The 18,265-nt window shown below is 32.4% G+C and overlaps 2 protein-coding genes across 3 annotated transcripts; one reads left to right on the forward strand and one right to left on the reverse strand.

Moving 5' to 3' along the window:
• Window positions 1-4,866: 4,866 nt before the first annotated feature.
• LOC140826051 (uncharacterized) lies at window positions 4,867-9,442 on the forward strand. Of its 2 annotated transcripts, none has more exons than XM_073188159.1 (2): window positions 4,867-4,981; window positions 5,536-9,442. In XM_073188159.1, the coding sequence occupies exon 2, from the start codon at window positions 5,560-5,562 to the stop codon at window positions 9,331-9,333; it is 3,774 nt and encodes a 1,257-aa protein (XP_073044260.1). In that variant the 5' UTR covers window positions 4,867-4,981; window positions 5,536-5,559; the 3' UTR covers window positions 9,334-9,442. The 2 variants fall into 2 exon arrangements, with proteins under 2 accessions (XP_073044260.1, XP_073044261.1); XM_073188160.1 differs by lacking the exon at window positions 4,867-4,981 and adding an exon at window positions 4,994-5,293.
• Window positions 9,443-12,065: 2,623 nt separating this feature from the next.
• LOC140826052 (cytochrome P450 71A6-like) lies at window positions 12,066-14,686 on the reverse strand. The gene is given in 4 exon segments (XM_073188161.1): window positions 12,066-12,788; window positions 13,747-13,842; window positions 13,845-14,543; window positions 14,545-14,686. Coding segments are annotated over 4 exon segments (1,494 nt in total). The 5' UTR covers window positions 14,629-14,686; the 3' UTR covers window positions 12,066-12,173.
• Between the last annotated feature and the right edge of the window lie 3,579 nt (window positions 14,687-18,265).

Below are 18,265 nucleotides of genomic sequence, written 5' to 3' on the forward strand. Positions count from 1 at the left end.
TAATTCGTTCATCATCGTTCTATAAAAATGTATAGGTAATATGTGGTCCCACGGGTTCGGTGATAGGTTTTTACCCAACAGAAATTTTGTATTGAAAAACTAAAATTAATCTAAAAAAACTAAATTTAATGTTATTTTTTTTAGATATAGATATCGAAATTCATTATTAAAAAAAAACCAACATAATTACTTTTTTTTATTTTAAATCTAATTCAAACTGTGAGGACTAAAACTAAAAGAAAAAACACTTATTTGGGACCATCTTAGAACTATGTTCATTGTAATAAATAGAGTACTGTAAACTAATAATATAAAATGTTAGCGTGAAATTAAAAATTATATAACAAAATCATAATTAATTTTTTTTAAAAAAAATTAATTATGACTGCCCCGATGACCTCACTAAGTTGTAGTTGGCCCGGCGGTCAAGAATGAATCGCTGTCTTGATTCTACCGTACCGTCCTTTTCCATTTGACTTTAAGTTCTTGAGTATGCGGTGACGTGTTGGTTGACTTTTTCCACGTCTACTGTCAAAATTATATCTGTTCCATTCAAATTATTAATTAATGCTAAGATGCCTTCAAGTTATTTTACGTCATATCGACGTCAAGCTTAGCTAAATTTATTTTTAGTCCACATGACCTTAGTTTTATTTAATTTTTTATACGCAGATAAAAATATATTAATCATATCTTCATAATATAAACAATGATAATTCAAACAAAATCTTAAATGATAATTCAAAAATATGAAATATATGGGAGGAGAAAATATAGATTTCGGAAAACATATAATTTAACTTTATCTAAACTAAAAGCAAATCAACATATGGTTTCAACGTCCGAAAAATAAACGTATTTTCATTAGTTATAGTTTTTGACAAAATCTTTTTTTTCCATATTATGTATAAGAATATTTTCAGATAAAAGCCATGAAGTTGCAATCCGAATCAAAAGTGTCCACATAATACTTCTGTGGAATATCTAACTACTCCAACAATCCATAAATAAAGCAAATAATAGATTTGTAAAAGTGAGGGGACTTGGTCTAACCTGAGGGTTTCTTGATACAAATAGAATCATTTTTTTTAAAATAAAATTTTATATATATATATAAAAAATGAGTTTGGTGTGAGACGAAATCATAGCTTTTTTATCCGTGTGATGGGTTGACACGGTTTACATTTATGGTGTGTTTGGTTGAGTGGATTAAATAAGGATAGATTAATAGTCAAATATTTATCGTTAAAATTTTAAGTTGTTTTAATAATCATTTTGACCCGATTTAAGATCCAATTTTATTAATCAAATAGTTAACCATAAAATTGGATCTTAAACCGGGTCAAAATGATTATTAAAACATCTTAAAATTTTAACGATAAATATTTGACTATTAATCTTTCCTTATTTAATCCACTCAACCAAACACACCCATAGAGTAAAAAGTTAGTCGTGTTGGGTATGAGATACGTCTCATAAATTCACCGGCCTATGTGAATTTTCAAGAAAGTACTAATTGCATTGCATTGGGAGATAGTCTTGATTTAATACAATTTTTATATTAGTATTTTTTCAAAGTAAATGGATGGATACCCTTCTTGGGATTTTATATTATTTGGTTAGGTTGAGTTTGACTATATATGTCAATTCATAGTCATATACACAAATATTTTAGAATGAATTAAAATTTGATTGACTAAAACTTTGCTTGAAATTTCATGTAAATTAAAATTCTTAAAAGACAGTAATCAATGTAATTTTTTCAACACGTTTCATATGTAATACCTTGTCTCACATTAGAATGTTGTTACAATATGAACGACTTTATAGGGCAATATATAGTAGATTCTTCGATTATAATACAACAATTTAGGTAATAATCATACTTACAGAACGAGGACGGATACAAACCAATTGCCGGTACGATGTCGTTGACGAGAATATATAAATGTGAAACAATCGTACTAGAATGGTAATTATAATACCCAAATGTTGCACGAATGATTTTATATGTGTAAAAATGACAGAGTCTAACACCTTGAGTTAATACTATTTACCAAGGTTTTAAAAAGCGTGAAGCGTCCCGAAGTGTGGATGTCAAACTCCAAGCTTTTCAAGCTTAAGCGTGAAAAATCTTTTTTTATCTTTAGTGAAATTGTAATTATCTCAAACCAATAAATAGATAAAATAATACATAAATATGATAAATTTAAGTATGATACATTAATTCTCATATTTATAAAAACATAAAAATCTCAAAATTACAATCTTTATTTGTTTTTGCAATTAGACTATATTAAAAATTAATAAATATTTGTCAAATCATTTTCAGACACGCTTAATCATAATTAAAATTTAAAAATAAACATAATTTATTATTTTAAAATAAAAAGACATACTTCCAAAATAAAAAAATTAAAAAATAAACAGATACGATTAATTGTGTTTAAGTACACTTAATTAAACACCTTAATTACGCTTAATTTGTTTGACCGTTTTTTTCCGTTTTCTTGAACTAGGACGTTTCTGTCGAGCTTCAAGCTTAAACGCGTTTAAGCGTACAGCTTAAGCGTGTTTTTTAGAACACTGACTATTTACAATACGCTTAAGCGTACTTTTTAGAACACTGATTATTTACAACCTCAAATTATTTTTCCACTCATATGTCATGCCTCTTCCACACTACAACTATTTTGATGCCGGCCTCTTGTACTTAAGATTTGTGTGCCTATTTTTAAAAATAATTATTTTAGTAGCTTTTATTTAAATTTTGTTAATAAGGAAAAAGAACAAAAAATAAATATACCGAATAAAAATTTACTTCCTATTGAAATTTAAAATTCTGTAGTAGAATGAACCTTTTTTGGGATAAAAAATTGCATATTAATATTTTTCAAAATCATTCATTCATCTCCTTTGATATTTGATGGACTTGAATTACTTTTTAGAATTTTTATTTAGATTCTGAATTTCAGTTTTTCCTGAAGCTTTTTTCCTAAATGAATAGAAGATACAGAAATAAAATACAATTTTTTTAAGAAAGTAAAATACATTTAATTTAGTTTTGGGAATTAATCATATTTTTTAATGGTAAAAACTTGTGTGAGACGGTGTCACGGGTCGTATTTTTGAGACATATATCTTATTTGGATCATCCATGAAAAATTATTAATTTTATGCTAAGATTATTACTTTTTATTATGAATATCGGTAGGATTGACCCATCTCACATATAAAGATTCGTGCAACCGTCTCACAAAAAGATTTACTCTTTTTTAATTATGTTTCGTTGTAGAAAAAAATAACATCACAATGATGAAGGGACTCATCTCGGCTCTTAACAAGCAATGGTCCAATATGATTAAGTTCAAGAATTAATAGGCATTGCTATTCACAAGATGGTACACTTTTCATTAAATTTCCAACTATTAAATCTTTTTCTCTCCTCTCCTATTATTTAGAATCTTGAATTTTCATAAATAAATCTTAAATCGAAATTTCTAAGATATTACATTTTGAATTTAGGTTTTCGAGAAAACAATTCTTAAATTCAGGATTTGAGTAAATTTTGAGTGCTTGCAAATACTTAAAAACCGGAAAGACTAACATTTTATTGATTAGTTAGGTTTCAAAGTTTGCAGTGATATTACTTCAACAGCAAAGACTCTAGTAAAAATATCTCACGAATCAATTTTGTGATACAAGTTTTCAATCCGATCTATTATAAGTATTAGTAATAATATATTTCATGTGCAAAATATTATTTTTCACTCCAAAATATCATTTTTTTAGTTATGAAGAAATAGAGTGTACTAAATGATCATTTGAATGAAAAATATTTTTTTATATATTAAAAGTAATATTTTTCACTACAGAATATCATTTTTTGTTAAATATCTTATGAAAAAATATTATGTAACATATGATAATATGAATTAAAAATATTGTTTTTTATGTTAAAAATATATTGTTTGACATGAGCTGATTTGAATGAAAAATATTATTTTTTTAAATTAAAAGTACTATTTTTCGCTAAAGATATGATATATGTATCACAAATATAATTATTTGAGATCTTCCACAAAAAACCTACTCTACTTCCAAATCATGTCGTTGTATTATGTGAAGCGAATTGTTTGTTTGTAATATCATTGCAGATAATTTCGTTTTAGAGTACAAAATTAGAAGTATTGACATATCTTGTTATTAAAATATACACAGCCTCATATTTTATATACATGATGAAACTTTAAATTATCCATAAATTCTAAATTTAAAAAATTAATTTATGAAATGGGCCTAATGTGCATCTTTTAATACTACACCAAAGAGTACTTGTACCTTCTATATAAAAAAAAATTGATTTTTCAGTGATCACTTACAGAAATCAGTTCTATGTATTTTTTAACTTCAGAAATTGCGTTAGTTTCTGCTTAATTTAATCAGATCTCAAAGCTGATTTCATGCTAATTTTGGTTTTTCAAAAGTTATCATATTTTTTTTTAACGTAAAGGAAGTTTTTTGAACACCCTTACTCCAAGAATCTTGAAGAGAAAGAGAGGAGGTGTGTTATCCAACTTAAGAGTATTTTTTTTATATTTTATTAAAAAGATAGTTTTAAAATAATTTATTTCTCCAACACTCTAATTTAAAAAATTCAGCTTTTGACTTTTGAGACCATCTACTTTTGATTTTTGCTACTCTGCACAAATTTATAAATTTAATTAATAATCACTTGTCTAAAAGTGTAATCTTTGGCAAATACTCTCACAAGTCACACCATAGGTTTTTGTCGTACTTGATGGGCTCGGATTTGGGCCGGCTCCTATAATTAAAGTATGTTTTACATTTTTATTTGGCGTCAGTGACTAATTTATGGCCCATACTGAATCCACAGTCAAAACAGAACGTCGGTGGGGTTCCAAATCGCGAATATCGGTTCAAGCTCCCAGCTTTCTCAAGAACAAATCCCCGAAATCAGGTCAGTTTGGTTTCATGCATTTAGCAGAACCCTAATTTCACTTATTCTTGATTCAGATGTCTGTATTGTGCTCGATTTTGATTTCATATGCTTTACTTCGTTTGCATATTATTGAAATTTCGACTATTCTTTGAAATTTTCGCGGAATTTTCATTTATCGTTTTCGCGAAATTTTTGTGATCTCAAGTAAAGGAGGGAAGAAACAGTGTGGGGAAAATAGGATTTCGAAGTAGGTTAGATAGGCTATGTTGTAAAGTTAGCGTGCTTGCCCTTGATTCTTCGCTTCCTGGTGCCAGTTGATTTATAGGACCGGTACATATGTATTTTGTCCGTTTTCTTGTCTTTGCAGTAAATTTGTGCTGGTGATTTCTCTCTTTTGTACGATTGATGAAGGAGCAATTATTATTTTTGGATGAAGGAAAAGAGTCGAGTTTGTTTAGTTTTGCATTTTTTGGTGCTAAGTTCAATTTTCTGAAATATCTTTTCTGGTTGCTTGTCGTAATTTTTACTTCTTGTAATATGATTTTGAACTTAAGTTTGGGTTTTTCTCCTAGTGTCAGGACATTTTAGGCTACAAAATGGATGTGGATACGGAGATTCAGAGGGTCAAAGAAGAGAGACAAAAGATGGAGGACCTGGCTGCACTAACCTCCCTTACTTTTGACACTGATCTTTATAATGCAAACAAGTATGAGGGCTATGAGCGATCAATTGCTGTCAATGATGAGGACGATAATCTTGATGGAGCTGAAAATGAAATTGCTAGGAAAATGGCATCTTTTACTGCTCCAAAACAGTTTCTTAAGGAGCCTTTGAGAACGGGGGAGGACGACGACGACATGTCTGGGTTTAAGCAACCAAGTAAGATAATTGACAGAGAGGATGATTATAGGAGGAGGAGGTTGAATAGGATTATATCCCCTGCGAGGAATGATCCATTTTTGGACAAAACGCCAGGGCCAGAAGTCAGGACTTATGCTGATGTAATGAGGGAAGAAGCGTTAAAGCGGAAGGAAGAGGAGGTGAAGAGAGAGATAGCAAAGAAGAAGAAGGAAGAAGAGGAATCAAAGGCAAAGGAGAAGGATGCAGATAAGCCGAAAAAGAGGAATAGATGGGATGTGTCTCAGGACGAGAGTGCTGTTGACAAGAAGGCGAAGACGGGGTCTGACTGGGATTTGCCTGACTCCACGCCTGGAATTGGAAGGTGGGATGCTACCCCGACACCTGGGAGAATTGGGGATGCAACACCATCAGTTTCAAGGAGAAATAGGTGGGATGAGACACCGACACCAGGCCGCCTTAATGATTCGGATGCAACTCCTGCTGGAGGTGTAACGCCTGGGGCAACTCCTGCAGGAATGGCTTGGGATGCCACACCAAAGCTGGGAGCGATGGCTACCCCAACACCAAAAAAACAGAGGTCAAGATGGGATGAGACACCAGCCACAATGGGCAGTGCCACACCAGGTGCGACACCTGCTGCAGCATATACCCCTGGTGTCACTCCTTTTGGTGCGGTTGATATGGCTACCCCCACACCGAATTCTCTTATGCGTAGCGCAATGACTCCAGAACAGTATAATTTGTTGAGATGGGAGAAAGATATTGAGGATAGGAATAGACCATTAACCGATGAGGAGCTTGATGCGATGTTTCCACAGGAAGGATATAAGATTTTGGACCCACCTGCTACCTATGTACCTATTAGAACACCTGCCCGGAAACTTCTTGCTACACCTACTCCAATGGCGACACCCCTGTATAATATTCCAGAAGAAAATCGAGGCCAACAGTTTGATGTGCCAAAAGAGATGCCTGGTGGTTTGCCATTGATGAAACCTGAGGATTACCAGTATTTTGGTTCACTGCTAAATGAAGACAATGAAGAGGAGTTATCGCCAGAAGAGCAGAAAGAGAGAAAGATCATGAAACTCTTGCTGAAAGTAAAGAACGGTACTCCTCCACAGAGGAAAACTGCATTGAGGCAGCTCACAGATAAAGCAAGGGAATTTGGTGCTGGGCCACTTTTTAACCGTATTCTACCGCTGCTCATGCAACCCACATTGGAGGACCAGGAGAGACATTTGTTGGTTAAAGTTATTGATAGGGTGCTCTATAAATTAGACGAGTTGGTTCGTCCGTATGTGCACAAAATATTGGTGGTTATTGAGCCTCTTTTAATTGACGAGGATTATTATGCTCGGGTAGAAGGTAGAGAAATCATCTCGAATCTTAGCAAGGCAGCTGGGTTGGCCACAATGATTGCTGCAATGCGTCCAGATATTGACAACATTGATGAGTATGTTAGGAACACCACTGCAAGAGCTTTTAGTGTTGTTGCCTCTGCTCTCGGGATCCCTGCATTGTTGCCATTCTTGAAAGCCGTGTGTCAGAGCAAGAAATCTTGGCAAGCTCGTCACACAGGTATCAAGATAGTACAGCAGATTGCCATTCTAATTGGCTGTGCTGTTCTTCCACACTTGAGATCACTGGTTGAGATCATTGAACATGGTCTTAATGATGAAAATCAGAAAGTCCGAACGATCACCGCTCTGTCTTTGGCTGCGCTTGCTGAGGCTGCAGCTCCTTATGGTATCGAAAGCTTTGACTCAGTTTTGAAGCCTCTATGGAAGGGTATAAGGTCCCACCGTGGGAAAGTCTTGGCTGCCTTTTTGAAAGCCATTGGTTTTATCATACCACTAATGGATGCGATATATGCCAGCTACTACACCAAGGAAGTCATGGTTATTCTGATCCGCGAGTTCCAGTCACCTGATGAAGAAATGAAGAAAATAGTGCTGAAAGTGGTGAAACAGTGTGTGAGTACTGAGGGTGTAGAGCCGGATTATATCAGAAATGACATTCTTCCTGAGTTTTTCCGTAATTTCTGGGTCAGAAGGATGGCCTTGGACAGGAGGAACTACAAACAGCTTGTCGAAACCACTGTCGAGATTGCGAACAAAGTCGGTGTTGCTGATATAGTGGGAAGAACCGTTGAGGACCTAAAAGATGAAAGTGAGCCATATAGAAGGATGGTCATGGAGACAATTGAGAAAGTGGTGACAAACTTGGGAGCATCTGATATCGACGCTCGCTTAGAAGAGCTATTGATTGATGGGATTCTCTATGCGTTTCAAGAACAGACTAGTGACGATGCTAACGTGATGCTAAATGGTTTTGGTGCTGTTGTGAACACCCTTGGTCACAAAGTGAAGCCATACCTACCCCAGATTTGTGGTACCATAAAATGGCGGCTTAACAATAAGAGTGCTAAAGTGAGACAGCAGGCAGCGGATCTTATATCCAGGATTGCGGTGGTTATGAAGCAGTGTGGAGAAGAACAATTAATGGGCCACCTTGGTGTTGTATTGTATGAGTATTTGGGAGAGGAGTATCCTGAAGTTCTGGGTTCAATATTGGGCGCTCTCAAGGCTATCGTCAATGTTATTGGGATGACCAAGATGACACCGCCAATCAAGGATTTGCTCCCTCGTCTAACTCCAATCTTGAAGAACCGCCACGAGAAAGTCCAAGAAAACTGTATAGATCTTGTTGGAAGAATTGCTGATCGAGGGGCTGAGTTTGTTCCTGCAAGGGAGTGGATGAGGATTTGTTTTGAGCTTCTGGAGATGCTCAAAGCTCACAAGAAGGGTATCCGTAGAGCAACTGTGAATACTTTTGGTTATATTGCAAAAGCCATTGGGCCACAAGATGTTCTTGCAACCTTGCTAAACAACCTCAAGGTGCAGGAACGTCAAAACCGTGTGTGCACAACTGTGGCCATAGCAATTGTTGCTGAAACATGCTCGCCATTCACGGTTTTACCTGCATTGATGAACGAGTATCGTGTGCCGGAGCTCAATGTTCAGAATGGTGTTCTGAAGTCTCTATCCTTCCTATTTGAGTACATAGGCGAGATGGGCAAGGACTACATATATGCAGTGACTCCATTACTCGAGGATGCCCTCATGGATAGAGATTTGGTTCATCGGCAAACCGCCGCATCAGCAGTCAAACACATGGCCCTGGGAGTCGCTGGTCTGGGATGTGAAGATGCTTTAATCCACCTTATGAACTATGTCTGGCCCAACATTTTTGAAACGTCCCCGCACGTTATTAATGCTGTCATGGAAGCTATAGAAGGAATGAGGGCGGCGCTTGGGGCAGCGGTTGTACTGAACTATTGTCTTCAGGGACTATTTCATCCGGCAAGAAAGGTTAGAGAAGTTTACTGGAAAATCTACAATTCCCTCTACATCGGTGCTCAGGATGCTCTTGTTGCTACCTATCCCGTCCTAGAGGACGAAGAAAATAATGTGTTCAGCAGACCTGAACTGCATATATTTGTCTGATTTGGTGTATTATTTTTTATTTTGGTCAAGAACTCTAGGCGCTGTGTTACTACGTAATTTAGAGAGACTGGTCGCCTCTCTAGCGGAATTCGTTATCTCGCTGTTCCAATTTGTGTTCAATTAATAGAGATATGTTCTCTTCGGAACAATGATGTTTGTTGTAGCGATGAGCTGTCCATTTAATCCGCTGACCTGGAAGATATCCGACGCAAATAACCATTCTATTTACGCTAATAAATTTGCACACACACACACAGAGAGAGATTAGGAAAATGATTGTGTTAGAATCTGCGATATAATGAATTTTAAAATTAGTAAATCAAATATAGGATAAAAGTGAGTCGATTAAAAGGTAGGAGAAAAAATATTATTGTGAGTCGTATTATTTGCTAAATATTCTATTATAATTTAACAATATAAATATAAAAATGTGCTATAAACGAATAGTATTTTTTTTAACTTAAAACTTAGAAGTTAACGACAAAACAAGTACTTGAAAGAACACGAAAGTAATTATTACATATTTCTTAATATTTAATACTGGTAGTACTCAAAAGGTGGTATATGTATGTATAGACTAAATAAAAATGAATATTAACAGTGTATTTACTGTGTATTATTAAGTAAATGGTATTTCTTAATTTTACTAGTTGCGTAGATTACAGCCTTAAACAACACGTAAAGGTACAAATTATATATATATTCTCTTAATAAGTTTGTATAATAATATATTAAGAATTTATTTATATATTTTTGTATTAAACTTTCTTAATATAGTGCACCAAAATTGTTAATTAGTGAGGTTCCCAAAACACTAATTTATGTACTCAAATCAAGTGAGTTGCTTCTTGTTAAACAATAAATATGGGTATCGCATTCATGTTTTACATATGAGCTAAAAATCATATAATTGTACATACCTCATTATGAGTCATTTGATACTAATAATTTATAAACAAGTGCTTTAATATAAATAATATATAAGTGTTGGTATTAATAAAATTGTTCTAATTTTATACTCAAAATCATATTTTTGGTACTATATCTGAAATAGTTAATATTCGAATATCATATGCTAATGTCATGTTTTTAATATTTGTACTCATTTTCTTATGTGAAAAGACGTGAGTTCAAGGAATGTAAAAACGATTTTTATGGATAATAAAATGCATACATATTTTTTTTTGGTTAAAGATTGATCACAAACCTAAGATTAGATTTGGTGATTTAAAAATAATTTACACCTGCTTAATTTTAATCGTCATTGGATTTAAATTTGAAATTATTTAGAGCTTGAGCTGGAGGAAGAGCGGGTCTTGTGGTTTATGGAGATGTCTATCAAATATCTTATAAATTGTAAAGGAAATAAAATATATCACGCAAAAAAACTGTCAACTTCGTCATATAAATTGTCCAATATTATAATTTTCGTTTCAAAGTTGAGTTTCACTAATGTACGTTTTCTTTTTGTTATTTTTAGTCTTATTTTACCGAAATATTGACGTGAAACATATCAAAAAATGCATGATATGAAACTTGAAATTGAAACTGAATCTGAAACTTCCAAATTGTTGACATGTATGGCGTAACGTTAGCAAACCGATGAAATAGAAGTATAAACCAATAGAAAGAAAAACAATATATTCGGATATTCTTAATTTGGTTAATTCTAAAAGAGGAATCGAACTGGGCATCGTATTAAATCCATCCCTTTGAGACGAGTTAGATCCGGTGAAGCAGGTCCAAACGGGTGAACCTGCCTCGATCCCACCCCATGTATCTATATATTTGTGTATATTATTAATTAATAATCTATTCATATTTTTAATTATATTGAACAATAAATAAGTCAATCCCTAATATTAGTTATTAGAGTGAGTCTCATGTAAGAACGTCATAATAAAAAGTAATACTTTTAGCATAAAAAGTGATACTTTTTCATGGGTGACCCAAATAAGAGATCCGTCTCACAAATACGACCCGTGAGACCGTCTCACACACAGTTTTTGTCTAGTTTTATTAACAGTTTAGGATTGAAATAATTACATGCTATTATATTATGTTTAATATGAAAATATATAATTATGAATTTTTTTATTAGTTGAATATAAATTAATAGATTCTAACTTATGATAATATTTTTTGGTTATTAAATATTATTAATATAAAGATAATTTTTTTTGATGATTTATTAATTTTAAGATGTTTTATTATTGGGTAGTGATGACTACCATTAAAAATTATAATTTTTTTTAAAAAACAACAACAAAATTTAGTGGGTCCAACGGATAGCGAAACGGGTGGTAGGTGCCAAACTCGTCCCTGGGTCATCCATCCAGTCTTTGTGATTGTCCCATTGCTAGTTGCACTTGCACAAAACGACTAAAACGAAATATCCTTAACAATTTATTGAACTAATTTGATATTTAAAAAGATAAGGATTAAAATTTAGCATGGGTAAAAAGTTGTAGATTAATTCTTGAGTGAGTCTCATATGAGACCGTCTCACGGATCATAATCTGTGAGACGGGTCAACTCTACTCATATTCACAATAAAAAGTAATACTCTTGGCATAAAAAGTAATATTTTTTCATGAGTGGCCCAAATAAGAGATTCGTCTCATATATACGACCCGTGAGACCGTCTTACACAAATTTTTGTCTTAATTTTTATACTCGTATTATCACGATATATGTTTCATCAATCCTTTGTATAACGGGTCGATCGATAATATCATATAATTTTCTTCAATGTCTTATTTATGGTATATTTTTATATATTTGACATGATTACCAACTTCCAAATGCAAGAAAACCAAAAACCCTGAAAGAGTAGAAGACTAAAAGGTCTGTGGAGAGGCGGCTACGGCGGACACGGGAATGTTTTTGTGGACGGTCATTCCAATGGCATCCGTCATGTCCAAATCCTTCTCCTTTACTCCATTAGGCAACATAATGTCGAATTTATGCAATAATTTCGCCAAAGCAAGTTCATCAAGAGGTATGGCGAATGAGATACCAGGACACCCTCTTCGACCAGCACCGAATGGAATAAACTCGAAATTCAGCCCTCTGAAGTCGATGTTCGTTTCGAAGAATCTCTCCGGGTTAAATTCTTCGGGATTTTTCCAAAGGGAAGGGTCTCTTCCGATTGTCCATGCGCTGATCAAAACTTGTGTGCCTGCTGCGACATCGTACCCTAGTACATTCGTGTCGACAGATGTCACTCGGGGGACGAGTAACGGAACTGGAGGGTGGAGTCGTAGGCTTTCTTTTATCACGGCTTTTAGATAACGCATTTTTTCTACATCATCTTCAGTAATCTCTTGTTTAGTTCCAGCTATTTGCCTTACTTCTTTCTGCAGTTTTGCCATGATTTTGGGATGCTTTAAGAGCTCAGCAAGCGTCCATTCTAAAAGGGTTTGTGTTGTATCAGTTCCTCCAACAAACATGTCCTATCAACGGTGAGAAAGATGCAGAAAAAGGGTTTTCAGAGTGAGATCAAATCAGCAAGTATTTTTTTTGGGGGGAAATAGTATTTTTGTGAACTAACTTGTTTAATTTTATGTTTTAGTCCACTAAATTTTCAAAATTTATGTTGATATGTTAATTTTCAATTTTTTGTGCTATTTTGATTCAATTGCTGTTATTCTCCGAATAAATCTGACGTGACAATGAAAAATACTAACTTGTTATATGTCATATTAGCAATTTGTTCAAAATAACTACAAATTAAAAGTTAATGTATCTAAATGAGTTTTTTTTAAAAAAATAAATTAGAGAGTAGGTCTCTTGTGAGACGATCTAACGAATCTTTATCTATGAGACGAGTCAATCCTATCGATATTTACAAAAAAAAATTAATATTCTTAACATAAAAAATAATATTTTTCATTGATGACCCAAATAAGAGATCCATCTCACAAAATACGACCCGTGAAACCGTTTCACACAAGTTTTTTCCTAAATTAGGATTTGAATTAATATTTGAAAATGAATAATTTTCATCGAATTTTATGAACTCCTCCATATATCAAGAGATATATGCTTTTTTTCCTCTTATATTAACATACTATTGAAGTTTTTTTTTATTTTCATGTACCACTTTATAAATACACATGTATTTATATATTAAAAAAACATAAAAATTATTTATTTAAAAAATATTTTTTTTATCCTGTTTCTTACTTTCACAATGATTTGATAAATTATGAAAAAACAGTGTTCTGATAAAAATATTTCAAAAGTACTATAATCTAATAAAAAAGCCAAAATCAAAAGTTGAAAACTTATTGAACTAAAATCACAATCCATTTCTCAAAAAAAGTCTCATCATAATTTTAACCTAGTAATTATAGCATCAATGTACGAAGTTCAATCATGATAAAACATCAAATAATTAAGGAGTCGTACCAAAAGAAGAGCTTTCAATGCTTCATCTTCAATAGGAGAGGTATCCTTGTTCTCTCTCTGAAATTCAAGCAATATATCCACAAAGTCCGACACCACATACTATCTTTTCCTTGCCTCTCCTGGTATCTATGAACCCTTATCACACCCTCCAAAAACTCATCAAAATCTTTACACACTTTATCCACTTTAGAATCGAATCCATTTATTTTATTAATCCAAGCAAGCCAAGGGAAGTAATCCCCTATGTTCGTAGTACCAAACACCTCAACAGTCCGCCTCACAAAGTCCTCAAACACCCCATATTTCCTGCCCAACACCACCCTGCACACTACATCGTTGGTGAGTGATGAAAACATGTCACTAAAGTTTATAGTAGCAGATCCCAATCCCCTGATCCTTTCGATCATAGCAGACGTTTCCTCCTCTCGCACACGACGAAAAGATTGAACCATTTTGTTACTAAGAAGATGGAGCACGCATATGCTTCTCATCTGCCTCCAATAGTCGCTGTACGGGGCGAACACCACGTCCTTGGCTCCGTATAGCATCTTCTCAGCGACGCCCATTTTCGGCCTGCTTGCAAAGATCAAGTCCTTGTTTTTCATGATCTCACGTGCTGCATCTGCCGAAGAGGCAACTAGCACCGGTGTGCTGCCGAAGTGGACCGTAAGCAGCGGGCCGTAGCGTTTGGACAAGGAATGGAAGAAGCGGTGGGGGTGCGAGGTGAGTTGGTGGAGGTTACCGATAATGGGAAGCTTTCTCGGTGATGGCGGTAGAGTTTTCCCAGGTTTTGAAGCTGCTGTTATATCTCCATTTGTAGAGGAAGATGATGAAGAAAATGGTGGAGAGAAGTGGGATTATGACGGAGGAGAAAGCCACCATTTTCTTGTTCTTAGTTATAACAATTAATGATGCGTAATGGACTAATGGTGATATGATATGATATCCACATTTAAATAGTAATCCGAGGAATGGAAATGAAGGATTTAGCGATGCCTAGGAAATAAAGTCAAAGTCGACTAGTTTCATATGAACCAATTATTGATATTCATTTTGCGAATATGAAAATAATATTATATATAATTCAAACCGAGTTATTTAGCGTACGAATTAGGTTATCTAAACATCAAATGAATTCATAGATATTGATATGGGACTCGGGAATGTAAGTATTACACATTGCTGCATCAGTTAGCGAAGTATGTGAGTATTTTGAACAATCATATAATATAGATTGATTTTTTTTATCAACATTTTATCGGACGAAGTTTATCCAGATGATTTGTCCAGTGCTATTTATCTTGTACGTAATTTACAAACTATTGTGTTATTAGTCAATGTTAATCAAAAAGTAGCAGTTGGTTCATACTTAATTTAAAAATAATAATTATTATTATTAGGCAAAATTAAAACTTGTGTGAGACGGTCTCACGAGTCGTATTTGTGAGACGGATCTTTTGGGTCATCAATGAAAAAATATTACTTTTTATGCTAAAAATATTACTTTTTATTGTGAATATGGATATTATTGACCCATCTCAAATATTAATATCCGTAAAACGGTCTCACATGAGACTCACTCTTATTATTAATGTTGACATTTGATTATTTGAAAGTGACTGAAATAATTTTTTAATGGATTTATATGATATTTTAAAATTTCAAACGTTTATTTTTCGAAAATAAAAAATAAAATTTGATAATGGCCAAAAAATAAAACTATTTTCTAGATTCATTGGCTTTAAATTCTTCTATCTATCTAGTAAAAGTTATGAAAATGATTTTAACAATTTCAGAAGACAACTCTTCTTTTCCAGGATTTTTTTTTCTTTTGAATATCCTTTTCCTGGATTTATTCACAATAGTTTTTTTGTTAACAATAACTTGTTCAATTATAATTTTAGTCCACTAATTTTTCAAAATTTAGTTGTGATATACCAACTCTAAATTTCCTGATATTTTTTTTCAAAAACTGATGTAGACAGGAGAAATATTGACACGATACCGAAAAATTCTGATATGATACCACAATATACTATCGTAGAATTGAAAATTCAGACGTGACGTCGAAAATTTATGATTTGATACATGTCACGTCAATAATTAGATCAAAATAATCAAAAATTAAAAATTAATACAAAAAACTAAAATTTGGGAACTTAATGAATAAAAATAAAAATTTATTAAAAAAATATATATATATTATATATATTATTATTATTATTATTATTATTATTATTTCAAATAATGCTATTTGTACCTAATCATTTGACTCAATCAAGTATAACGTAGGTATGCTATCCTTTCGTAAATAAATTGATTTGCGGCCTGGCCTTTTTGTGCATTATTTGCCTTGGCATTTATTGTTATCATAATCGTACCAATAATCCAATTAATTTAGCTTAAAAAAGGGTCACTCGTCGGACTAAAATATCGATATATTATATAAAATAATAATACAATATCATAAATAATATATTTTAAATTACAAAGATTTTTAACTTGTATATAAATAATAAAAAAAGATATAGCTATCAAAATTTAAAATACGTATAAGATGTATATAATATACAAAAATATATATTTAACAAAGTTTAAAACCTATATAACTATATATATATTCAAAATACCAATTATAGTTATATATTTTTTAAAAACAAAAACAATAAATTTATAAATTATATTATTTCTAAAATAATATTTTAAACAAAATCCAAATTCCAATATCATGTATATAAAATATTAAACTTAACATTTTTAAAAATCAATTTTTCTAAAATAAAATAAAAAATTCAAAAAACGTTCCGGTTCGATTTTGAACACTATCGTATCAATGTTATAATTATGAAAAGAAAATTAATTTTTTGTCTATTAATTTGTCATATTTTAAGTTTTGTTTATCAAGTTTTCAACTTTAGATTTTGATGCATTGCTTTTGACTATTTGAACTTAAATACCAAACTTGACATTGAAAATGTCGAGTGACATCAGAAATTATAACTTATATGATATAATATCAGTAATCGAACTAGTTAAAACTAAAATTAAAAATTGAAAATTTAATAAATCAAATAAATTATTTTTCTTATAAAAATGATCTCGGGTTGAACGACGTGGAAGAATTTATACCATGCACCGCTAAAAATGGGAGACTATTGGGAAATATAAAAGTGTGCAAGATGATGTGAATGGGAATATGGCAACATCCAAATGATCAACGTACTTATTAAAAAAAAAAAGAAAAAAAAGAAATGTAAAGTCAACTTTCTTAATCTTATATGCCAATAATATTTTTCTAATAAGTTCATTTCTTAATCTTATCTTAATAATTAAATATGCATATGTATTATAATAAGTAAGAGATGAAATGAACCTATAATTTGAGCATAAATATATAGATAATCCTCTTTGTCTTATAAATATATATGATAATTCTGGCATAAATTCTCGCAAATATGATATAACTTGGCTAAAATTTAGCATAAAACATAATAATTTGAGCATTGAGCATAAAGTCTATAGATAACCCTATCTATTTGTTTTACTACAGCATTAATTTGTATTTTTATCAGGGATTTATCACCAATTTTCCCATAAAATTGCCCAAATAAACAAGTAATCTATTTTATGTTTGTAGGCTTGAATGGATGGAATGTGTAGTTTTGATATGAGAAAATAAACAAGACCAGCCGCGGCCCATAACAGCCAGAATCGGCCCGAAAATGGACGCAAATTTTGCCGACACCTTTGTTGTGTTTCCGGCCGATAAATGGTGTTTTAGGGGAGATTCTTGTTTCCCAACGTCTTGGGCTACCTTATGCCGCTGGAATCGGCCGAGGAATGCCTTATTCCGACGACCATAAACCTTAAATTCGAATTTCCTTTTTTTTTTTTTAAATGAAAATAAAGAAATTGTAAATATGAGATTCAGAATCATGATATTCTATTTTCCACCAAACCAAATATCGAATAATCCAAATAAATTTTTCCTAATTCAGATCCAAAATATTCAGAAACCCAACATCAGATCTAAATATATATTTGTCAAAATATTCAAGGTTTTTTTGAAATCATATGTATAAATTCATAAACGAAACCAAATATATGAACTAATCGATATGTATAAATTCAAGGTCTCACATGTTGTATTTTGAGACAAATCTCTTATTTGGGTCATCCATGAAAAAGTGAGACTCATAGATAAAATTCGTGAGACAGTCTCACAAGAGACCTACTCTAAGAAAATATGTCTCTATACAAAATAATATCCGCATTTAAATTTAATGCTCCAACCCTGATGAAATAAAACATAAGTAGATTACTTAACCGGGTTCCATGTATATCGGTTCATAAACACATTTAATTAGCACACACGATTGTGTTCCAACACAAGATAAGGAAATAATGAAGGTAATCGATTATAACTGTATTGTTCATTTTATAACTCAACGTATGTATATATGTTTGCATACAATATTTGCGAGTTATTGAAGGGAAACTGCTTTTTCCAATACATGAG

The sequence above is a fragment of the Primulina eburnea genome, chromosome 3 (genome assembly GCF_022965805.1).
Source record: "Primulina eburnea isolate SZY01 chromosome 3, ASM2296580v1, whole genome shotgun sequence".
Taxonomy (NCBI): Eukaryota; Viridiplantae; Streptophyta; class Magnoliopsida; order Lamiales; family Gesneriaceae; genus Primulina; species Primulina eburnea.